At 39.7% G+C, this 24895-nt stretch overlaps 1 protein-coding gene across 5 annotated transcripts; it reads left to right on the top strand.

The window, feature by feature from the left end:
* Positions 1–206: 206 nt before the first annotated feature.
* Positions 207–23349, top strand: CD47 (CD47 molecule). Of its 5 annotated transcripts, XM_054816264.1 has the most exons (12): positions 276–622; positions 4233–4583; positions 5952–5999; positions 7513–7602; positions 10234–10335; positions 10725–10817; positions 11390–11485; positions 13296–13388; positions 15457–15488; positions 17799–17823; positions 18469–18496; positions 20959–23349. In XM_054816264.1, exons 1-11 carry the CDS (start codon positions 337–339, stop codon positions 18492–18494), a joined length of 1242 nt encoding a protein of 413 aa, XP_054672239.1. In that variant the 5' UTR covers positions 276–336; the 3' UTR covers positions 18495–18496; positions 20959–23349. The 5 variants fall into 5 exon arrangements, with proteins under 5 accessions (XP_054672230.1, XP_054672239.1, XP_054672248.1 ...); XM_054816255.1 differs by lacking the exon at positions 18469–18496 and having other exon boundaries at positions 207–622; XM_054816273.1 differs by lacking the exons at positions 5952–5999; positions 18469–18496 and having other exon boundaries at positions 284–622.
* Positions 23350–24895: the final 1546 nt, after the last annotated feature.

The following is a 24895-nucleotide window of genomic DNA, read 5'->3' as shown; positions in this document are numbered from 1 at the left end:
CCATGTTAGTCAGCCATTTCATTCAGCCGTTACTCAAAGCACGACCTTCGGATCTGTTCACGCATGTTTGAAAAACAAAACAGATCATGACCCCAGAACGCAAGCGGTCAAGGAAGAAAAAGCCCTGATAATTACTTAAAAATAAAAAAAACCACCAAAACCACCACCACCAAAAAAAAAAACCACCCCGAGCTTTTTGAAGTTATTCCCGCGGGAGGGGGAAGGAAGCGGAACCATCTCCCCGTCCGTGGCCCCGAGCCTGCCGCCGGCGGAAGGCACCCCGCGCCGACCCCCTGCGCTGCCGGGAACGGCTAGGCGGCAGGACAGTAGCCGAACATGTCAACAGCACCGGGCACGCAGTTTCCTTCGTCACTGCACGGCGGAGTGAGGAAGCAGGGGCGCGCGTCACCACCCCCGCGTAAGCGGCTACAGCCAATCAGCGGCGGGAGGACGCCTCCTCCTCCTCCCCCGGGCGCCCCGCCCCCTGTGCGGAGCCGCCCGCTCGTCCGCCCGCTGCGGCGACCAGGTCCGGAGGCTGTCGGGCTGCCTCGCCGCGCTCTTCCCCGCCGCTCCGCCATGTGGCTGTTGGCCGCTTGGGTGCTGCTCAGCGCCGTGGGCGCCGGTGAGTTCTCGCCGCCCTCCTCTGTCTCTCTCGTCCTCCTGACGCCTGCGGCAGCCGGGTCCGAGACACCTTGCATCCACCCCCGCCTACGAACGGGTTGCGGTGCGGGCGCCCCGCCAGCTCCGGAAGTAGCCCGGGCAAGGCCTCGGGGGCGAAGTGGGGGGGTGCGCGGGTGTGAGGGAAGGAGGGCAGAGCCGCCTTCCCCGGCCCGCGCAGCCGTTGGGCGTGCGGCAAAGGAAGGGGCGGGCGTCGCCCTGGCGGCGAGCCGATGGGGGATCCGACGTGAGGGGGCCGGTCCCGCGGGGCCAGCGGAGCGGAGCGGCGCAGCACCTACCCGCCCTGCCGCCACCCTGGTGGACGGGATGCAGGTCCTTCTGCTCGGCTTGGAGGCTCATATCGCCCCTGCCCGGAGCTCCCGGCTGTCACTGGTGACCGCCGAGCAGCGACGGTGACGGCAGGCGTGTGTGGGACTGCGGGCTGCTCAGCTGTAGCTCGCCATCCCTTGAAGGCGGGGGGGGGGTGTTTCTTCCAGCCCTACGCCTTACCGCTTCCCTCATCCTCCCGGGGTTTGGGGGTGGCTCGCTTCTTGCAGAAGTTGCGGGGGAGAGGAGGCACGCCGTGACCAACGTAAAGCTCCTCGTCTTGTTGTGCCTAGGGCAGCTTAGCTTAACGTGCTTTCTTGAAGAAATAACGATGATCAAACTGGTCGTCTGCTGTACAGTTTCTAGGGTTGACGGCATTTCTTGATCTTAAAAAAAGTTCGGATGTCATTGATGTGTAAATGATGCCTCGCAATCTAACTTCTTATTTTTCTGTGCCTCAAGAAGAAACTCCGTGGGGGGAGGGAGGGTTAAGAAAATTGCAACACTTTTCACTGAGATGCAAATGCTAGGTTGTTCGTCTGTCAGTAAACAGCACATCTAAACCTGCGTGTTTAAAGCTAGTGTCTGAATTTATGTCTGGTTTCCTGAGTTAGCTGGAGGTTGGCTGAAATGCCGAGTGCCCTAGCATGTTTTGTAGTCAGTGAGAAACGCAGGTGTCCATGAGGTGCAACTACCAAGCTTAGCCAATTTTGATATAATGGGCAGTATTCCCGAATTTGCACTGCATGTATCGTTTGAAACAATCTTTCTGTGGCAGCTTCACAACTGCATATTCTTCAGAAGCAGCACCCCCCCCCCCATATAGCTTAATGTAAGGCTCTAAAATTGTCACCCTTATGTGACGCCTCTGATCTGATAATGCATGAGAAAGTTTGAGGCTAGTAGCCCACCTCGTAGTCTGCTGCTTGCAGGATTTGGGAACTGTTCCTGAAGGGTTCTGATGACTTCCTCGTACCACAAGAAGAATGTTGGAAGTTGATTGTGGGAAAATATCATCTGTAGTAAGCAGTCGGGTTTCCTTTAGTGAGATAGCAGCTGCCCAGCCTCTTCTACTAAAGCAGTCAAATTTGTAGAGGACAAAACCCACAGATATTTGTCTGTTGCTTCTCTTGGTGTCTGTCTGCAACCTGCTCGTTATTTCCCCAGCACTCTGCTGGTGGAGCAGTTCACATGAGTACTTCTTAATTGGCTTCAGGCAAAATATGCCAGCTCTAATAGACTGCAGAAGAGCAAACCGGTGGAATTGGTAATTCCCAGCTCCCTGCCATTCTGTGCTAATACTAGTGAGAAAATCACGATCAATTTGTTTTAATTCCTTCAAGATGGTTGTTTTTATTTGCTTTGGTAAATATTTGGAAGTATAGCCACTTCCTTTAGTTGAAAATCACCTTTCTCAGTGATGGAGCCAGCAGAGAATAAATTCTTCCTGCAAAGTGTAAACCTGATAGCTCTGAACAAGAAAAAAAACCCAGAAAAAATTCAAAAAAGAAAATCCAACAATCCCATACTCAGAAACCTTTTATCATGAGGTAGTGTTAAAATAAAACGGATGGTTTTGGGATGGTTTCTCTTTGTTCTGCTTTTGTTACTTTTATTTTTTGAGGTACAGTTTAAAAAATGCAACACAATGAGTAAACCAGAAAATAATTCTTTCTTCATTGTTAAGTGCTGTCATGCATAATGCATATTTAGTCAGTTTATAATAAGCTTTTGATATTCAGTAGTAATCCCGTGACTTGTGTGAGAATATTAAACCAGTGTTTCAAGGATCAGTGCTTTTTAAATTTGGTCTGAGACTGTTGCTTTGAAAAAATTGAGCTACTGCAAATAGTGACACAACTTCTATTGATCTTTTTTCCCTTTTTTTTTTTCCTTCTTCCTCCCTTTCCCCTAATTGAATTTAGTCATCAAATACATACCACAATTTTAAGCTGGTTTAGGCATGTGAATACCAGTAGTTCCTCTGAAGTCACTGGAGCTACTTTCTAAGTCCGTGTGCTTACAGTATTGGGGGTTGTGGTCTTATTTTACAGTACATGTCTTCTCCCATATTTGGTTTTGTCAGGTGGATATAGTCACGCCTTTTGAATGACTAATGCCACTGGGACTTTGGGGAGCAAGGACTAGTAGAACAGCTATTAAACTAAGTTACAATTTCACAGAAAATACAGAATTCAAAACCTTCATGTTTTGCAGTCAAGTTAGTTTAATTAACCTCTTTCTTCTGGTTCCTGGTGTAATTTAAATACTGGTGTTACAATTTTTGGTGTTCTCAAGAACTGATGAATGGGTCTTCGTTTCAGATATAATCTCAACATAGGATTTAGGTCTTTCTTGAAACAGTGTTCAGTCAGTACTACTGTTTTAGAACTGTGATTCAACGTGGGAGAGAAATGGTAAACCCCAGTAGTGATAGTACAGTCCTGTGTGGTGGTGGTTTTTCATTACCTGCATTGAGAGCTATTGTTAGTGGCATTAATCACAGTGATTTATAATACAGGACATTTGTTGTTACAAATTCTCCATTTTCAATTCTGTTGTGTGTACAGCGAAATACTAAGTAATAATCTTACTTAGTATGTGGTATTGTGTGTGCACCTCTTCCATCGGAAAGGTAAAGAGAGAATTTGCAAGAAACAATCTAAACCTATGGACATGTGGCTCCACCTTCAGAGATAAGAAGGAACAAATGACAAACCTTCATCGACTAAGCTGCCCTGGCTGCCTTTTCTCAGAAGTGTAAAAGTAGAATTTTTTCCCCTCTGTGTCCTTAATGAAGTGTAAGGGATGCCTGTGTGGAGCTGATGCCTGGACCTCCATTTTTAGATACCTGTGTGATCAGCAGCAAAAATTTGAACATCAGTGGGACAACCTGTGGTTAATGTTATATATATACTTTGCAGAAACCAGGCCTTAATGCAGTATTTCTGCATATGATATTCTAGAGGAAGTGTCCAAGTGGCAGCCCAAAGTTTTATTACTTTTGTGGTTATGGTATGTATACATTAAATGAATGTGAGATTGGCTATGTCTGTGTAGAGAGGCTGTAGTAGAATGATAATAATGCCTTTTTCCTTCTTTTATTACTCCCTTAAAGCATGGTTCCCTTTTTGAGGTTTTACAGGAGAGTTTGTTTTGTTTTCCCAAGTCACGTGTTGTAATTCTTTTTTCTTTCTTGTATAGTAAGAAATAATTCTGAATGTGTCAATTTTCATTTTTCTTTATAGGTTCTGCGCAGTTGATATTTAGTGGGACAAATGTTGTTGAAAAAACTGACTGTAATAAAACTGTCATTTTACCTTGCCATGTGACTAATCTAAAGGAGAACAATATAAATGTCATGTTTGTTACGTGGAAAAAACAAGGAAATAGAATTTTTTCTTTCGATGGAGCAAAACAGAAGTTTCTCAGAGATCCAACAGTTCCATCAGCTAACTTAGTATCTCAGGCGGATTTACCCAAGGGTGTTGCCTCTCTAATGCTTAACAGTGCAGAAGCAGATGTTGGAAATTACAGTTGTGAAGTAACAGAATCAAACAGAGAAGGAGAAACAAGAATTGAACTTAGAAACGGCTCAGGTGAGTTGCCTACCATTGTTTTAGAACCTTTTGAGAGAGAAAAGCAAAATCTTATGGGAAAGAGAAAAATAATGAATACAACAGTGTATTACTTTAAAATGAAAATACAAAAAATACCCAGGCTTTCTAACTTGGACGCTAATGAGTTATTTTGGATTAAGTTATAGGGAAGTGCTTCTATGGGAAAGATCTGAACATGTTTTTTCATTCTATAGTAATGTCTGAAGATCACTAATATAGTAAAATCTATGCTTTCCCACATCTTTTAGATTATATAGTTGGTGATATTTTCAGCACCCTCTTGTTATTGCATTACATACTGAGACATATTCCTAATATCCTTGTAATACTGAGATGTATACATCCATCACAGTGGCAGCAGAGATCTTTTATTTGAAGAATTACATCTTGCAATCTTTAGCTGTGCTGGAAAAATTACAGATAGAACTAATAGAAGTTCTGTATAAGAGCTCTAAAACTTGATCTGAAGGTATGCAGTTTTCCAGTGGGGTTGAAAACGCTACTACTAGATGGTATCTTATTACAGTTGTCTAGTATTAAGTGTTGTCTTCAGAAGACAATGTTAAACTAAAATAATGGTGACTAAGTGATGAATTTCTCGTTTAGTGAGCCATTTTACTGTATCTTGTCAGACAGAGCCCACATGCTCTAGCACCTTAGCTATTGAATAATGGAATCTGCTGTACATGTGCAGTCTGTCTAGTGTTCTGCAGAAGTGACAGTTTCACTGAACGTATGTGTGCATTGTTTATTTGCTCAGCACAGGAGACTTGCTTCTTGCTTCTGGAAAACTTCTCAGAAGCATTGAATATGTTACATATGCGTAGCACATGGAGTTGTACCTGTGCACTGTAGAATTGTCCTAGGATGTTTTTGGTATTAGTTTTTGCATTTGTCATTAAAATGTTTATGAAGCTCAAACAGATGTTACTTGTGTCCTGCTGCAAACATCTGTGTCATTCACAGTTGGGTCTAATTATTGAGTTAACCGTGTATACTGCAAAACAAATGTGATTCTGAAATGGATTGAGAGGGGCACAGCCACTGAAAGAGTGAGGATGCTACAAAATCATTTGGTTCTTAGAACACTGCAAAAACAAGGGAAGAGATACAGGCAGTGTCTTTCCTTGTCTTATAGCTTCTTCCTTACTCAACCTTTTTGAACTGGTTTTGCCATTCAGTGTTAAGCTCTAGAAGAGGAAACAAGGCTTGACGATATAGTAGAATCAAGTCCCATTTGCAAGCTATATTATTTTATTTTTACTTTTTCTGTGTTGAGAATTTTGAAAGCAGTATAAAGACTACAAAGCAGGAAACTGATGCGATTTTTCTAATTTCATTTTCTAGTTGTCAGTTGCGGCGAGGAATATACCCCAACACCAAAGGAAAAATGTGGTTGGTGAAGAATTTATAGTTGCGAGGTCACATTAGGTTTGAGAGTATATGCTAGAAAATGTAAAACTTAGTCTTATCTTTGAGGGCTTAGCTGAAGGTAAAATAGTTGCTTATTCTCTCTTTAAATTCTTCTGCATATTTTTTTATTGTTTATTCCTCGGTGTTCTAGAGAGACTCTTGAGATAATAAGCTAATAGAAGAAAGTGTAGCAAGTGAGTTTTGAAAAGGGTTAGTGAGTAATGGAAATACTGTACCAGTCTTCACTCTGTCATTTCTGAGCAATGAATTCATGCTGTCACTATTAATATGTTGCCATTGATGCTTTTACAAAGATAATCTTATAAAAGCCAACTAGTCTCCATCGCACTTTACAGAATTCCTGGATTCTCATGGGAAGTGGGTAGCAGAGTGAACAAGATTTGCATGCTAGTGCCCTTGTCTTTGAGCACACTTTCCCCCTTCCTCCATTTCTCTGCTTTTAGTATATTTTGTGATTGCCTTGTATTTATGTTGTAACTACAGTATCTTCTTCTGTGACCCCTTGCGGGGGGCGGGGGGGAAGAGGGGAATTTGTGAATTTAACTGTCCTCAAGGTATTTCCTTAGCATTGAGAGTTGTGCGATATTGCTACTTAATTCTGTGTTTCTGGAGCTGCAGATAAATATGGAGAGTAAGTGCAAGGAGTATGCATCTAAATGAAGATTAGAAATTTCTTTGAAAGCAAGTGTGCAGGCAGAGAAACAGTGGCAAGTATAATGTAAGAAATGGAGACTTTGGATTCCACGGACTGAGTCAAAATGAAGTTATGAGCAGAGATGCAAGAAGCAACTGCATTTTCTAGTTCAGTGGAGATATTTTCAGAATTTTATGTTGGAAGGTGGCTTACATGGTCTTACAGCACGAGTGACTGAACAGCCTAAGGCGTCCAAGATGCAGGGAGGAAAAAAGCTAAATGGATGATAGTGGGAAGACATAAAGGAAAATGTGTGATTTCTAAAATTAGCAAAGCAATGTTTCCTTCTCATTTATGTTAGTTCCTGTGTTCCTTATTACACATCTGGATTTCTTCAGGAATTACAGCAGATGGAGGTAAAATAGAATAGCTAGGGAAGCATCAAATTGGACTTTTCAGATCTTGCCCAACTTCCCTGCTTAGCCTAAATACACCATTTTTCTGATCTACCGTGCTGTTTGTAGTTCCACAAGCTAATTGGCACGTACTGCCAGACAACAGCTTAAGCATATCCTCTGCTGCAGTGGAGATTAAGACCTCCAGTTTGGAAAATGTTAGGGTAACTAGAAATACTGAAAAACTAGGTTGTCACACACAAGATCAGAGTGAAAAATACATAGGTAGAAGTCATAGCTTTCTTAGCCTATTATAACTCTTAATGTTAACCGTTACATTGAGTGTTGAGCAATCTAGAGCATAGCCTAAAAGGAGCAATACATGTAAAGCTAATAACCTCAGGTTTTGGTTTTTTCCTACCATTTTTCTTTTTTTATTCTCTAGGATCATGGTTTCTTCTAGCGGAAAGGGCTATCATCATAGCGTTGCTGTTCTCAGTTGTTGTTTTGTGCGCGGCTCAGTTCATTGTTATCAGTAAGTATTGATCTTTAATTCTTTGCAATTACTGATTTGTCCTAAAATCACTTGCATGTAAAATGAAAGACAGCGCTTACATCTAAAAGATGTCTGGTAGAATTGATCTAGGTAATACACAGAGGTACGTCTGCTTTGTCCAATAAGTTGGTGTTTGGTTTGCTCTGGAATCCTCTCCTGATCATCCACACTGTGTTACATTCATTTCTGGGCTTGCTTTTGGCATGAATCAGCTAACACCACAAGAGAGTTCCTAATAAGGACTGTTACTTAAAGGCTTGGGTAATAAGAGCACCCAAAGCTACACTCTTTTGTGCGGCATAATCTTCCGTTTTCTTTTTAGTGAAGGAAACTTTCAGGACACGTAACATACATTTTTGGCATCAAGCTGTGAAAACACTGGTCTGGCATAGTATTTGCAGAGTTTGAGGCATTTGAACTGGGGCAGGGGGGGAAGACCTCATCAAAAAGATGTGTGTTTTGGGGCTTCAGCGTGCCACATGGTGCCCCAGTCATGCAGTATGAACGCAGGCGCTCTGTTGTAGGGAGTCTAGCCGTAAGCAGTGGGATCTGGGCCAATTGCTCTGTTGGCTCAGAGGCCAGGGTTTGCTTCCTGGGGTTAAGATTTTTAGCAGCTGTATGTCTTCATAGATAAAGGTATGATGTGCAGCCTAAAGGGTCTGTGTTTAGAGCTAGTCTGCCACGCAGTGATGTTTCTGCTGCCAGTGCTGTTGCAAACGGTGAGCTTTTTGGCATGTGTGTAATTTTTGTGAGGTGTAATAGATAATGTGTGCTGTCATTGGTTAGAACAAGGAAGTCTTTCTTCACTGTTGGTTCACCGTGACATTATTGGATCATTAGAAAGAGGAACATGTTTCATTTTTGGTCATAAAATCAATATTAGACAAAGATGGTGCTCTCTCCTTAATGTAAAATTGTTCACTAGTCTTTTAGCACTGGCTGAGTTAAAATTCAACACCAACATCAATGGTTTTGTTAAATGTTTTCAGAGGTCATATATTCACTAGTGTCAGACATTCAGACATATTCTTTATACACTGGTGTCCAACATATATGGAGTATAGAGTGTGCTTTATGTCCTAGTCTTTCAGATGATTCCTTGTTCAATTTGTTACATCAGTCTTTGAGTTTTTTTCAGCCTTTTTCAGTTTGTAGACTTCTAAAAAATAAAAAATAGTTCTGCTTAGTTGAATTCATAAGATGTGGAAAGCAAGCACACTCAGTGTGATTTACAGTAATCACACACATATTCAGCCATCTGTATGTAATTTCCTTTATCACCTTTTCATGAACCTTTGAAAGCAGTATGTGACTCCTCAAAGGTCCATCCATGGTTAGAGGTTGAAAACAATTATACGGGTTAGATTCCTGATCTTCATTATTGTTTATAATGGTTTAGGAGTCTCTGATTTGTTCTGATGTGTTCAGGAATTGTCGTTGCCTTCCATTCATAGCAAAACTTTAATGTTTTTAGTATTTTGATAGGAAAGTAATTATTGTCATGAAATAAGCATGGATGTATCCATGGAGAACCACTACTGTTTACAGGACTAAGTTGAGCCTACTTGGATTTTATTGCATCTGTGCACTTCATTGCGAGGTTTATGACCTCTCTGGGGAAAAGTAATCATGCTACCTCTAATTTAATAAATGTGGGTGTACTTACTGTTTGGTTTTGTTGTATTTTTTTCCTTTATTTTTCCCTGGTTTAGTTAGCCTGTGAATCCAGCAATGCTACAGTATACCTTTAAATAGTTTGTTAAACTGGGCTTGATTTTTCTGTGTAACACTTGGGAATATATGTTTTCTTGGTTTTGTGTTTTATGGGGGGGTTGGGTTTTTTGGTTTGTTTTTTTCGGCATGGGTTTTTTTGGGGGTTTTTTGCTTACAGGATTGGCTTTTAGGATTTAAGTATAGCATATCCATTACTTATTTTTGCCTTTGTGTCTTGCTTTCCTTATTTAGCATATTTATAATATGAAAAAATATTAATTTCCAGTACAGATATGCAGGAAGCTTTTACTATTACTACTATTCCAAATAAATTTTTGGTTTGAATTACAGTTGTTCTTGGGAGTATGACTAAGGTCCTGTCTGGTAGACAATGTGAATATCATGAAAGATGGAGTTTTGATTACAAGAGAGAGTATTCTGTAACCCTTCCATAAATAGGATACTGTTAACGATTTTGTCATATGTACCCTCTTTCCAGAAGAGAAATAAACCTGGAATTTCTAAATCCCTGTCTGATGCTCACCTGAGTAACAAATTCACTGTAACATTATGTAAATGTCAGTAGTGCATCTACTTGAATTAACCTATACCATGTCCCAAAGTTACTTTGATAACGTATCACCTGAATTGTATAGAAGGTGGAATTCAGAATTTGACTAAAACACCAGTGCCAGGTTTTATTTATCTGAGTAAGCCATATTAACCATATCTAACAATGAAAACAAATGAAATCTTGATAATATTTATAGTTCTAATTTTTTAGGAGTTTGCTTCTTTGTTTAGGCTAACAGTCCTTATCATAAAATCTGTGTATTTTAGTGAGAGAATCTGTATGTCTGATTGTTTTTCTCTCTGTATCTTTGTTTTATCTTTAAGCATTAAAATACGAAATTGTACCTCAGAAGAAAGTGGGCATTATTGTACCAGTTAGCATCTTCACAGTTGCTGCTGTTGTAGGCACTGTTCTTTTTGTCCAAGGTAAGTGTATTAAAATTGCCTGCCTAGTTGAAGGGAATAAGAGCACAAATGAATCTCTTCCATGCAGTAGTATGCAAGTTAGTACCACCTGTTAATTGCCATCTACTAATTTTAAAATAGAAAGAAATTTATAGAATACAACAAAACCAGCATTGTGGTTGTCAAGCACTCAGATGATCATAGGGAGATACAGACTCCAAATTTATTTCTATTTTCTTTCCTGGTGCCTTGGGTGAATATTAGGGGCTAGGAAGTGACTTCTGGTGCTTCAGTGGGATTTTTTTCTGGACCCTAAAAACTTTATGATACTAATGATTTAATTTTGTTGCTTTGTGCTTTATTCCAATCAAGGATTTCTGTTTTACTAATTTCCATACAAATGTTTGCAGATGGCTATTCTGCACAGAATCAAGCTGGTCTTGGCCTAATTGTAGTCCCCGCTGTGATTTTCGTACCACTTCAATACTTTATATTTGGATTCGGTGAGTATTTATTTATTCACTAGCTCAAGAACATACTGATAGTAAAACTCAGGTGCGCACCCCTCCTCCCCCCAAATCTACATACTGTGGGGGGGTTTTTTTGGTTGGGGATTTTTTCTTTTTTTTTTTTTTTTTAATAAATAGGTGCTACCATAGCATGCTGGGTTCCTGACCTTCATAGTATCTTGAAACAAAATGTTTAACCTGTGTTTGGTTAAGTTGCTTCTGGGAAGAACTATCAGTTACCTGCTTGAAAAATGAGATTTAGGGTAGGACATCTGAGTGATTCCTGCTCTTCCTCCCTGTGTCTTGGGACTGGAGCAGATAACTAAGTCGCAGAATGTGTGTGATTATTTTTTTTTCTACATATGATTTATTTATAATTATACATAAATATATTTGTGTTTGTATACATACAGGAGCCCTGAGTGACTTGCATAGCTGTTTTGTTATCATGCTGCCTGGTCGAGCTTGGAATTTAGAAGAATCGGTTTTCTAGCTTTATGTGAATGATCTACCTTTTGTCTCTCTTTTAAAAATGACAATTTTGTTTCTCTTTCTGTCTTTCCCAGTTTTTGATAGTCTATCACAAGCAATGCTTGCTCTGATAGTTTTGCACGTTCTTGGTTATATAATTGCTGTGGTTGGTTTTGGACTGTGTGTCTCAGGTAAGCAATTGATCTTCTGTAAAAGTGTCTTTTTACTTTTCTCTGTACCTAATGTTTGTTTATTTGTAGCACTAAAATGCTGTGAAAATGGCTTCACTAGATTGAGTGTTAGCAAGTAAGTTCTGTAAATGTACTTTGGGAGTACTGTGTTAATGCTCTCTTATCTGGTGAAAGAAGAATAGCCCAAAGGTAGTATTACGTATATCAGTTTCATTAGTATGACTATATCCAGCATGACTGCATTGTGTGAGCAGTTGCTTAAGAAAAAAGTTAATTGTTTTAATATTGCAACAGGTGATGCCCTAAAGAGTTACCTAAACCCAACGTTGACCTTTATTGCTGTTATCATTTCTGAGGCCTAGGATATTTAGAAACTAAACTAGTCATAATAATTTTCTCATGTTCAACGAATACATCAGAAATTCCTTGTTAATCTCTGCTTGTATGTGAGTGATAAGTGAGTCACTGGGAAATCAATACCATTGAAACATCCTAAGAAGGCAAATGCAGAGACAGTAAACTTGGAAGCGTTCTTGGACTATTTTAAGTCTGGTTATGGCTGGCATTCCTTTTCAGCACTGAAAAATAGTCAGTGTGGTAAAGGAGCTTCAACTAAACGCTGCACACAGCGGTACCCCTTATCCCTGCCTCTAACCCTCTCTTTATCCCATGCCTACCTTCCTCTCCCACCACCGGAAAACCCCACAGCAGAGAAGAGGGCGAATTTAGGACGTGGCATCCTTGGCAGTGTATTTAGTAGTAGAATACATACTCATGTTCACTGGAAGAACTTTATATCCCTGACTTACTGTTTTTTAGAGACATTGTTCATTTTAATCATTTATTTGCTCGGTGATTTAAGAAAAAAATATTTCTCCTTGAAGTGGTTTCTAAAGGTTTGTCTAATCTGAGTGAAATGATAGACCTTTCAGTGGAGTTGTGTTTTGAGTTTTATGCTTATTGTTTAGTATTTACAGAAGTATTTGTAAGGGGCATGTAAGTGTTGTCAAATGTAATAGCAAAATAAAATGATGGGAGATTTCTGGTAAAGCATTAATCCTCTAGAGTAATCCAGAATGGAAGATATTTTTGTTATGTTTCAAATGGACAGTCTCCCTAGTTTTTCAGGGTGACCTTTTTCACAGGTCATATAAGGTAGATGTTATCTGTATCTCTGGAAGTTTAGCTTAAAGTGTCAGTAAAAATAGCTCATCCTAGGTTGAGCTCACAGGTAGTTTCAATGACTTCAAGACCCTGGAAACAAGGATCAGAGAACAAGGAGTTTTTGTAGTAAACTATAATTAGGTTGTAATAGCCAGTTCCTGCTCTGTGATATCCCTGTAAACATGGAGAATTCCTGTTATCTGTGGTAGATTTGCCTCAGAACTACCCTCATATTCTTCTCCCTTCTTCCCTTTTTTTTTTAACCTTGTTTTATCAGTAACAGTATTGTATTCTGTAATCTAATGCATTTATAGTTCAAATAATTGGGACTGAAGATGTAAGTTTAAATTTAAAATACAATTAATGAAAGAATGTTGTCAGTTGCAGTGAATGACAGCAGAATAGCTACACTATAGTAGAATAGTACAGCTAAACAGGATAAATTGGTAAATGCCTCTGTATCATTAAAGAATGTATACAGGAAAAGAAAGATGCAGAAGTAGTTTGAGGATAGCTTTGAAAGAGAAATTAATGACTTCTGGTTTTAATCAGGCTTATTTATTTTAGTATTCAGTTCTATCCAAAAAGTTAAGTTTGTGCTTTTACTCGTGTGAGATGATCGTTTCTTTTATTGTGTTTTTAACAGCCTGTCCTCCATTACACGGATCTGTTGTGATTGCTGGCTTAGCTATTATGGCTATTGCAAATTCGTTTAGTCTGGCTTACGTGTTTGTTATGGGTAAGTAGCACCTAATATTCTGCATTTTTTTTAAGCACTTAAATATTCAGAAAAGCAATTTTCTCTGTTGTGCTTTTCTGAGGTAGATGCAGCTTATTTGAACATAAGGTGTGACTTCACAGTTACATAGTTTAAAAATTACTGAAAAGTTTGTATATATTGGCTTTGTTTCATAGAGCCTGCAGGGAATTTTGAATAAAGAAATTGATAGCTTATAATAAACTGTCTTGAGATCAACACAGCCAGGTTTCTTAAGTAAGAGTGTTTCAACTATAGGATGGATGTTGCTGTTTAAGCTCTGCATTTACACAGTTGGCTAGCTGAAGCCTAAAACAAAGAGAGCAAAAGGATTTCAAGGATTCTATAGAGTGGGTTATGGGATGGTGCAGACAAAAGCTTATAAAAATATTAATTTAAAGAAGCAAAATTTGCTGTTGTGGTTTAGCCCCAGCTGGCAAATAGGTACCACACAGCTGCTTGCTCACTTCCCCTCTGCCACGCCCCCACCCCCACCTGGTGAGATGAGGGAGAGAGTCGGAAGGGTAAAAATGAGAAAACTCATGGGTGAGAAATAGGGAAAGCAAAAGCCACGCGCGCAAGCAAAGCAAAGCAAAACAAGGAATTCGTTCACCACTTCCCATGGACAGGCAGATGTTCAGCCATCTCAAGAAAGCAGGGCTCCAACACACCTAACAGTTACTGGGGAAGACAAAACACCATCACTCTGACTGTCCCCCACTTCCTCCTTCTTCCCCCAGCTTTATATGCTGAGCATGATGCCATATGTTATGGAGTATCCCTTTGGTCAGTTGGGGTCAGCTGTCCCGGTTGTGTCCCCTCCCAACTCCTTGTGCACCCCCAGCCATCCTGCTGGTGGGGTGGGGTGAGGAGCAGCAAAGGCCTTGGCTCTGTGCAAGCACTGCTCAGCAATAATGAAAACATCTTTGTTATCAACACTGTTTTCAGCACAAATCCAAACCATAGCCCCATACAATCTGTTACGAGCACATGTGCTAGTGATTTCCACTGGTTAGAGGTAGCTTAAAATAAGAGCAATTTGAGCACACCCCTTTCATTTTAGTGAATCCTATTTTTTCTTATGCTTAATTTTAAAAGCCAGGCACAAAGAATAGCAATACTTTGTTTTGGAAACTGCTCTGTTTACTAGATCTCAAAATCATGAGAGATTTAAAGGTATAAAAGCCAGTCAGGCCTGCTAAATAAGCAAAAAACAAAGCAATGCTGTGTGATTGGAATGCTGGCACACCACAGCATAACATTATGTGGACTTCACAGCTCGGGTCTGAGAGCAGAATGACTTTGTTTCAAGCTGTGCATGAAGACTCTTCAAACAGCTTGTTAGTTTGGACTCAGAACCATGCCATTGAGGATATATTGCTTCCAGACTCAAGCTGATGTGTATACAGCCAGTGCAGTCCCTAGTCTGCACTGAAGTACGCAGTCTTCCAGGTTTAGTATGCACACACCATCTGTGGGCATGGGCAGAAGTAATAGACCCTGAGACAGGGAGGATTCCATTAGAGCAGAAGTTAAGGCAGAATGCCTAATATTTGATATCTGAGATAGATGAAGTGAGTCAGAAATGTGACAGGTGAAGCAAGCTGTTTAACAGTGATAAAATTAATTTTTATTGCCTTTGGGCTACTCACATGTACACCTTTGATGCTGTGTGCTAGTGGTCTGCATAAATACTGCATTTGTAGTTTGATTATGCTGGCTAAAGAAGTCAAATGTGGCTGTTGGGGTAGGTTCCAGCATACCAAAACAAGTACAAAGAATAGTGTGTAGCGTAATTCATTTTTAGAGCTGAATGCATGAGTGAGACAATTCACAAGACTGTATGTGATAAGATTATTCAGTTCCTAAACAGAAGAGTGCTTAGAAGCTTTAAGAATTTGCAGAACATCATATTAAGTAGTTTTGGATAGGGGAAGCTTCAATTTTGTGTGTTGCTACTCTGTTCCAAGTTTTAACAGTAGGTATTTTTATTTTGTTGATCATGACATTTATTCATCTGCCTGGTCACTTCTTTTTGTAATTATTTTAGGTTCCAGAATGAAAGATCATCATCGTCCAGGGGTAAGCTTAAAATTAATAAATTTGGGGTGACTAGATGGCTCAGGGGATTGTAGTGAGATACTGAACCTTTCTTCACTAGTTCGAATTCAGACCAGGTTGGTAGCAAGCAAAAGTTCTGGCTGTGTAACAGATGTCTAATGTTGAGTGAGTTGGTGGTCTTCATTGTCCCTATTGAGTGTGTCTATGGTACTGTAATTGCCACCCTTACCTAAGGGCTACTCTGACTGTTGTGCCCAAATGGAGTTTCATGGGCTGTCACAAAAAAGTGGTGGATGTGAGGGGAAGTTCTGTGTTCTTTTACAATGCACTCTTTCATATGAATTTATAAAGACCTTTTGCTCAGCTTAATGAAAAATGCTTTTTCATTAAGGTGAATACAGAATACTATTGAATTTTTTTATCGAGGTGACCTATAACAAAGACTCAGGGTTTGGTTTTTTTTGCCTGTGGTCTTTCACACCAGAACCCTTTAATATTTCTCTTGAATTCCCAACCATACAGGTGCTGTAGCCTTGATCTTTTTTTCTTGTTTTCCTATAATGCCCCTTAATTTGATGAGACTATCTGAAAGCAGAGTTTCTGTCGTTAGGTCACACAGAACAAATGGAAAGACACTTTGTTTTTTTAAGGAAGGATTTTCATTCAGTTTTTTTGAATTTTAGAGTAATCATTCCTAAAATAGTAATTTTCATAGACTTACACAGTGCTTTCTAGAGATCCATGAATGTGAACTGCCTGATTTCTGGAATTTTGCAGAAGCAAGTAAAGAGGCACAGCTGTAAAATACCAGTAAAATTTCCCTGTAGCAGGGGAGCATGGCAAATACTAAGTCATCCCATTTCTTGGCTGGCAGACATCATCTGAGACACATTTCCAGGTTCCCTCTTCAGTCTACAGCCTGAGACTCAGCTGTTTAAGAAAGATGGTTTCTAACAGTGGGGCAGGAGAGCTGACTGCAGTTAGGACAACAGAGAGTTTAATTTTTTTTTCCCTTTGTTTTTTCTCATCCATTTTCATTTTAAGGAATAATATTTCAGAGGTCCCTTATGGAAGGAATATTAGTGCATGGAGTTTAAAGAAAAATTAAAAAGAGGAGGTTCACGAAGTTCATTATGTTATAAAAATGAGCTGAAGTGTATCACAGATATGCTTCTTTGAAAACGTAATCTTGCCTTTATCAAACATGCTCATGTTTACTTGTAGAATGGAAGCAAACAGGGCAAAAGGAGATTTTTTTTTTAAACTTCATTTTTTTGTTTTGAATAAACTTTGAAATAGAAACCAACATGCTAAATACCATCCTTTGCGGAACTCCGTTCTCTTTATGAGCTGTTCTCTTCACGAGGTGCTTTTACACTGCAGCGAGGATTTGACAAAGAAAGAGATAGCCACAGTTACGTGGTAGTGAACGCCGTGTTACTCTCTGAATTTGAGACAGGAATGAAATCAAATAAATTTTTAATACTTAGAGGTCATTGGAAATCTCGGCCACTAAAAATATGGTTTTTGTAGCTGCAGTTAGTGGAGGGAGGAATTCAGGTGACAATAATTTGTGCTCGTGAAGTTACAGAAGTTACAGAAAGACCTAGTGGAAAATTGTGTTAGTATGTTGCTCATTTCAGTCAAGGGCTGTTCAGCATTTGTTGCTGTATTTTGAAACAATAAATAGATGTGAAGTAATTTTGAAAATACACTTTGATTCTGTGTAATCTAAAGACTATGGAAAACTTAATTTTGACACTGGGGCACACTTACAAAATGATGCTTGATATTTTCTTGAGTCTGAGAGGGGAAAGGGTGTACATTTTGAAATCTGCCATCTTAACCAATTACTGATTTTTATTTTTTTTTAAAACACTTCTGTAGATTGCGTGTGTTGTTTCTGATGACTGTCTACCAGACTAAATGCACTACTGTGGTGTATTTCCTTTTGAAGACATTACACTTGATTGCTTGGCTACTATTTTTTTCTTTTTAGTCATGCTGCTTTATTACTAACCATTGATGAAATCACAAAAATAATCAGTTAGGTTTTAGAGCTTAAAAGTAGTGTCTGCATGCCTTTTGCTGCCACCTAGAGGTATTTAATCTGAGAAAAAAATTACAGTGGGGAAAAAATAAGCTGGAGAATGCTGTTATTGATGTAAAAATTTCAGAATTCTAGTAAGTAATTTTATTAATGTTCAGCTTTCTTCATTTTTGTAGAATCACTACTTACTGTATATGTCAATTAGAGTAATTTAACTGTGGCGAGCCAAAAGTAAACATGAAGGCTTTTTATACATATATATATTTTTAAATGTTTTGCAGAAAGCTGTAGAAGAACCACTAAATGGTAGGTGATATTCAAGGTTTATCTTCTAATTAAGTGATTAATTATGGAAAAAGGTTAAAAAATATTTGTAGTTCTCAATACACTACCACTGGGATGGCAGATTGGTATGTCAGCTTATGTGGCTCTGTGAGTCAGTAAGAGTTGTTTGATCTCTCGATGAAATTATGCCTGCAGCTCCAGACCCCCTGTTCTACACTACTGTGATTGCTAGCCAGTGGCATTGTTTGACTGTTTTAGGACAAATCTAGTATCTCAGGATATTATATCCACCCTCTTCGCTTTACAAAAAGTCCAACCTGTAAGAGTAAAAAAGGGGACAAGTCTTGAAAATTTATTTCAGTTCTTATTTGAGCATTTATTTTGGTGGAATACTTAGGATGATAGCAAAATCTATCCTTGTCACTCCATTCTTTTGGTATTTCTTTGGGTTGGGGAAACTCTACCATGGTGTTGGGATACTCTGATAGTGTGTAAGATGTGAGAGAGGGATGACTCTGGCATTTTCTGGTTTTTTTTTTTTTTTGCTATTCTGGTCACTAATTGGTAGCAAGTTCTAACCCAAATTTTAGAATTAATCTAAATATTAATTATGAAGCATTTCTTGCTGTTTGGCTCATTACTAACCCATTTGCTTGGCTTTTAAAGATGCAAAAGGAGTGATGTTAGAATGATGGTAAGTCCAAATATATCTCCAGATATTTATTTTAATTGACATGTATTGGGGATTTTGATGTTTAGGGTTACGCAGTGCTAATATGATGAAACTTGGAGGACAAGTTTCAATGCAGGTGGTGTTCTTATTCAAATTATATTTCATTGAAAAGAGAGAATATCTATTTTCTGTAACATACATAGGGGAAGAATGTATATTTTTCACCAGCGAAGAGGATGAGTCAGTGAGAGAGAACTATTAAATAGTATGTTTCTGGTCAAATGTGGAAAGTCAAATAGTTTGTATGCTTCTTTTATGCTTAGATAGTATATAAGATGCATGGATTGTTTCCCTGATGGTGGGTTGTTGTATTTGGTTTTGGGGGTGTTATTTTGTTGTTCTTAATGTGACTAAGCCTTCTCTGTGTTTAATTGGTGATCTCCTGTAGAAGTTCACAGAAAAGTGGTTTAAAAGTAGACTTTCTCTCCCCCTCCCCCTTTTAGATGTTATTGAAATTCTTTGGGTTTTGTTAGATTGTTTGAATTCCAATCAGATTTCACTCAGTTTATTGTTTTTCAAGGTCAGGTAGTAGTGTTTAAAAATGAATGGAACTGAAACAGATCTTAATAAAATTTAAGAACTGCTTAAATAACTTCAACTTACTTTTGACAAACCTGAATTTTGAACTTTAAGATATTAAAAGTTCACTGTGGTTTCTGCCCGTTGATTATATTCAATGATTAAAGGTCTACCGGATATTGTAAAGGAAGTTGTATGTTGTAGTGTCCTGGCCTAACTTAGGATTCCTTCCGATTTGAAATGTTCTCAATGCTAGGATTGGTCCTTTTTGATTTTATAATGGCCTCTAAGGTTGCAACACCAACTATATGTGAATAGACTCCTAATTTATAAGAAGCCATGAAATGGGAGGGACTGACTTGGCCCAAAATTCTCAAACTGGTAGGAAAGTGGGTAGCCAAGATACTTGGTTCCTGCAGTTCATACCCATTAGAAGAGTAACAGTGTTTGCCTGGCCAGATTGCTCTCATTGAAGAGAAATTTTAGATGAGATGCTCAGGTTTGAAAATGAAAATAGTCTTTTATTGATTCTTTTCTGTTCAGAAGCTGTACTTCCCTTTCATGGGAGTAGGATAAAAGAGCACATGTTGATGCTATTGGTACTTCTGGTTTTTTTCTTGGAAACTGAGCAAGCCTGTCATGGGGTATCACTGGACCCTTAGCCTAGTACTCTTGCATCAAAATACAACATTTTGCTAACATTAACATTAGTTAGGATAAAGAGTAAGGTCACTCTAAATATGTTAATTTACTTACCGTGCCACTTCCAGAAGGCATGAACTGACACTGTGACAATAAATGAGGTACTAGTTAGCCCAAATTGGAAAAACCTATATCAGTTGATTGTAAAAACAGACTTCCTTACAAATACCATGTACTGCTAGGTTTATGTTACTTACGACTACTGCATGATTCCTCCAAGTATGCCATAGGATTATTTTCTAAACCAATAGCAATACAAGCACTTTTGCAGTACAAAGGACAACTGCATCGGTGTCTCCTAAATGCATTGACAAAATGTATACCAGTTTGTATAAGCTAAAGTAGGAGGACTGGATGGTAGGTCCTGCTTCAGAAGTGGCTATTGCTTGTTCTTCAAGGCAGTGATTTGAGATCAGGAAACAAATAGGTATTTGCCAGTCTGTTGCATTCAAAACCCACCAAAGGGAGATAAGGATGGGATTGATACAGTTACCACATGCTGCTGAAGAGCAAGGTAGAGTTTTGCTTGCAGATCTGCTTTTAAGTTGACTGTTTCTTCTTGGGTCTCATTTAGGCTTATAAAAACCTGCCTCCTCTTCTAGTGCTGAGGCACAGCTTCCAAAAACAAAGAAAATGCTTATTATCTATTTCATTTTGACTTTCAGGGTAGGATTAGAAGTCCATCTGCTTTTTCTGCCCTGAAAAATGGCTCCTAAAAATAACAGAAGGTTTTACAGATAGATGGCAGGCTCTGACTCGCAAGCTGGAGGCAGGAACTTTTTGAGCCCTACCTGCTCTCTGCATTAACCTTCCCTTGAAAGTTCACACACACACACACTGAAGGGAGGATGAGTCAGATGCTGAAGCAGACTGGCTTACAAAATGGCATGTGAAAGTAAACCAGCACTGTTAGGAGTAGATACGACAGGTCAGACAGTTAAGTCTGGGAGCCGCTAGAGCTTATGCCAATCCATGAGTTGGAGCTCCAAGACAGTGTCCATTTTTCTGCTGTGGAGAGGCTGAAACATCAGTTGCTGTTAGTACCACTCTTTTCCATTACTTGAGTGCTAAACGTGCTTTTTATTTCAGAGTTTGAAATAAAAAGTCATTTTTTTAAGCTGTAACTTGGTTTGGCAGCACAAAATGTTGCTGCTCTTTCCGAATGATCTTATCTTGTCTTTTTTTTTTTTTTTAATTCCCAGAACTGCGGGGGCATGTGATATGTGAAAAGTACACCGTTGTTGATACACCGTGGCCTTGAAGATGCACTACTCAGAAGAAATTCAGGAAACTAGTTGTTTTGCATGTGTGGCAAAAGTGCTTTTGATATAAATGATGTAATTTTATAGTCACAGCAGCTGTAGCGAGGAACGTGTGTGTTTGCCCACATGTGATCTTTATTTTCTTTTGTTATGGTATATATGGTATAGTTGAGGGTGAGAATATAAAAAGCACTGTTTGCCCACTACAGGGTCTCCCTGCGGTAATCCTTAGTGGTATTATTTTCAAAAACTATCATTTGTCACTGCTTTGATAATGGGCCTGCTCAGCCCAAAGATTGCAATACCATTTAGACTTGTTTTCTTTATATGTCTGCATGGGCAAGGTATGGTCATACGTCTGTGATACAAGCAGGAAGTAGAGATTGTACAAATACATCTTCTCTGACATTCAGCAAAACTTTCATGACAAAAAAAATTATTATATACAAAGTTGCATAAGTACAAAGTTTATTCCCAGCTCTCCTTAGGTTAACTGAGTTCTCCTAATTCCACGAAACAGTAGTATTCCTCTCTATGGACAGTAGTCATGTATGCTCTGGTGGCCGATGTTTTAGTCCAGTGAGAGAGCTGTTTGTGCCTCTTCTGTATTCTTTGAGAAACCGCTCAGCTGTTGGAGCCTAATTCAGCACTGGAATTATGGAACACAGCAGCTAGTAATTTTCATGCGGAATGTGGTTCTTGTGTATGTTCATGTGCAGTGCGTGGTACTGGAAGCAATTTCAGGCTTTCTTAACTCAGTGAATTTGTAAAACTCATGGATGCTTCATAAAAATAGGAGTTGTCCTATTTAGTGTATTTTTGACAGTTTCCAAATCTGTTTTCTTGAATGGAAAAAGGAGCCATTTCATTTCTGACCCAAGTTTGTGATGCTGCCCATTGCATCACAAATACATAAAATAGAAAGTAAGTAGGAGGAGGTGATGAGAAGTAAGGAGGCTCAGTTTCTGTATATACGTAAGTGGTGCAGTTCAAAATCAATTTTCTAGGACTTGCACATTCCATGAGATTTTACCATGTTTTACAACTGTTTTGAGAGTTGTTCCAGTATAGTTTCGTTGGCTTCTCTTGGACTTCATGTATACTTTGTAGAAATCTTGACACTGTCTCCTATTCGTACTAAGGTAATGCATTTCAAAGGCACACATGTTTTTTTCCTTCTAACAGTTTAAAACTTTGTTTGGAAAGCCGTTGTCAAGCAGTAATGTAATAAAATCCATGTTTTTAAAAATTATGAGTAATTTGTCACGTCTCAGAATTGGGTGTTATAAACTAAGGTCCATGTCCATGTTGTGGGTGCATTTTGCAGAGTCAGGTCTCTGCGTGTTGAGCTCCAAGTCTTGTTGCAGACACCTTGCATCAAGAATTCAACAAAATAAAACTGTGGTATCTGATTTTACAATATTTACTTATAAACGGTCCTCTTGCTAGGGCCACAGGATTGAACCGCTTAAAGCAACCCATCGTCCAACCCTTGCTAAAGTCAGTGGAACTGGCCACAGTGAAGAGGGTTATTAAGTGGTAAAACATTTAAGAAGCACGTATGGTTTACACTTACTTTTATACCTTCAAGTTTGTCAGTAGGAGTATTTATATAAGATTTGAGCTCCTGTACATGAATCTTGATACAGGTTTTTCCATAATCACAGCAATCTCTACCTAAAGATGGGAGATTACTCACCATTAACAATTCAGTGTAAGAATTTACCTGATAAAGTACCATGCAGAGCTCCGTATTTATAACTAGTCATTCCCTCTGGCAAGTTGAAAGTTGAGCAGTTGAGGGATAAAAACCAAACCAACTGGAATTCTGTTGAGGTATTCTGCCTTATAAAAAACATTACGTATAATAGCTTTATGTTAACTTTTGGAAAGCAAACTGCAGTAGAACCCTTTTGTGTTGCTGTGGGACGAGGCTGAGCGGTTACCAGCCATCGCTGAGACCTGAGGAGCTCGGTGGCCATGTGCAGGCTGCAGAATCAATTGCCCCAGCCATGAGAGAGCCCACGGTCCTGTGGCTGCGTTGAGGGCTTGGCTCTGGATTTCTCGTAGGTACAAATTTACAAGCGAGAGTTTAAAAAGTCATCTATATACTCAGCCCTTTCCCACCAGTAATTCAAAACCAAAGTTGTTCATAACTGTATGCTTCCATTTGTGTGTGTGCATATATGTGTATATATAAAGAGATAGACATTTTAAATATCTATAAATCTACAGTATTTACCCAAGAAAATGTTTTTATTTATGCAACATGAAACAATTTTGTAAATACTGTGCTAATATACTGAAAAAATAAAGTCATTTTAAGTTGTTTTTGTGAGAGATTTTCTTGTTGCTATCACATCGAACTTCTGTAACTGCTTCCATAAATTCATAGCATAGCTGCTTTTCTCCCTGCCTTTACACCCTCTCCCCCCACATTACTTACTGGGTATAGAGGCATGTTCTCAGTGTTACTTAGGCTGCTGCTGCTGGTTTTGGTTGGGAGATCTTGGTGTTTCTCCTTAGAAAAGTCATCCTGGTGGGGAAGAAAGTATGCACATTGCTATCTAGTCACTTTAATCGGGCTGACCGACTTCAGCCATCAAGTGTTGTCACCCAAATATGCTGTGGGACGAAATACGAGCTGAGGAATAATAAGCTCTTGGTGTAACTTCAAAAGCACAGCACAGCAGCGCACACTTCTAGTTAGTCTTCACAATGCTGAAGTGACACTTCTGTGAGAAGATAATTTCCTGTGTTACTGCTAAAGCACTCCTCTGTAAGGTCCAGCTTTTCTGAAGTTGCGTTGGACGTTCATTTGAGTGGAGAAATGAAAGAATGCTCTACGTCCTGTCCAGAAGTGTTTCCGCTCACGCATCCCCTTCAGCGGAGGTAGGCTGATGGGAACGGTTGCAATTGTTAGCAATTCCCTGCTTGTTCAGGGTGCTCTGAACCATGGCTCTTACTTCAAGATCTCTTCCGAAACCTTTAGTGATTTCCCTACACACGCACCTTCCTCTAAAGAAGCCATGAACCACAGGTTGAGAGATGAAATTTAAGTTTTAGAATTTTGGTGTACGAGGACCTAACTGCAGGGTAAACTGTGAGGTCAGAGTGACCCTGGTCCTGAAGCTGAGGAAAAATGCATGCTTGAGCTTTGGGGTAAGAAAAGTGGTGCTGATCTGCTAAGGGCAAACTGTGCCTGACAAATTTGGTGGTCTTCTATGATGGGGTTACAGCGTCGGTGGACAAGGGAAGGGCAACTGACATCATCTACCTGGACTTGTGCAAGGCATTTGACACTGTCCCACACGACATCCTTGTCTCTAAATTGGAGAGACATGGATTCGATGGATGGACCACTCAGAGGATAAGGAATTGGCTGGATGGTCGCACTCAGAGTTGTGGTCAATGGCTCAATGTCCAAGTGGAGAAAGGTGACGAGTGGCGTGCCTCAGGGGTCAGTACTGGGACCGGCACTGTTTAATGTCTGTCGGCGACATGGACAGTGGGATTGAGTGCACCATCAGCAGGTTTGCTGATGTCACCAAGCTGTGTGGTGTGGTCAACATGCTGGAGGGGAGGGATGCCCTCCAGAGGGACCTTGACAGGCTGGAGAGGTGGGCCTGTGCGAACCGCATGAAGTTCAACAAGGCCAAGCGCAAGGTCCTGCACGTGGGTCAGTGCAATCCCAAGCACAACTATGGGCTGGGCGAGGAATGGATTGAAAGCAGCCCTGAGGAAAAGAAAGACTTGGGGGCATTGATTGATGAGAAGCTCAACATGAGCCGGCAGCGTGCACCTGCAGCCCAGAAAGCCAACCGTGTCCTGGGCTGCATCAAAAGAGGTGTGACCAGCAGGTCGAGGGAGGTGATCC

Source organism: Grus americana, chromosome 1 (genome assembly GCF_028858705.1).
Source record: "Grus americana isolate bGruAme1 chromosome 1, bGruAme1.mat, whole genome shotgun sequence".
Classification (NCBI taxonomy): domain Eukaryota; kingdom Metazoa; phylum Chordata; class Aves; order Gruiformes; family Gruidae; genus Grus; species Grus americana.
The sequence above is the reverse complement of the archived record's forward strand: the minus strand, read 5'-3'. Positions and strand labels throughout refer to the sequence as shown.

Coding starts and splice junctions, on each gene's coding strand:
- CD47 (XM_054816255.1), top strand. CDS start 337: ATGTCAACAGCACCGGGCACGCAGTTTCCTTCGTCACTGCACGGCGGA. Junction 10,336..10,724: donor CACTGTTCTTTTTGTCCAAG/GTAAGTGTATTA, acceptor AAATGTTTGCAG/ATGGCTATTCTGCACAGAAT. Junction 10,818..11,389: donor ATACTTTATATTTGGATTCG/GTGAGTATTTAT, acceptor TGTCTTTCCCAG/TTTTTGATAGTCTATCACAA.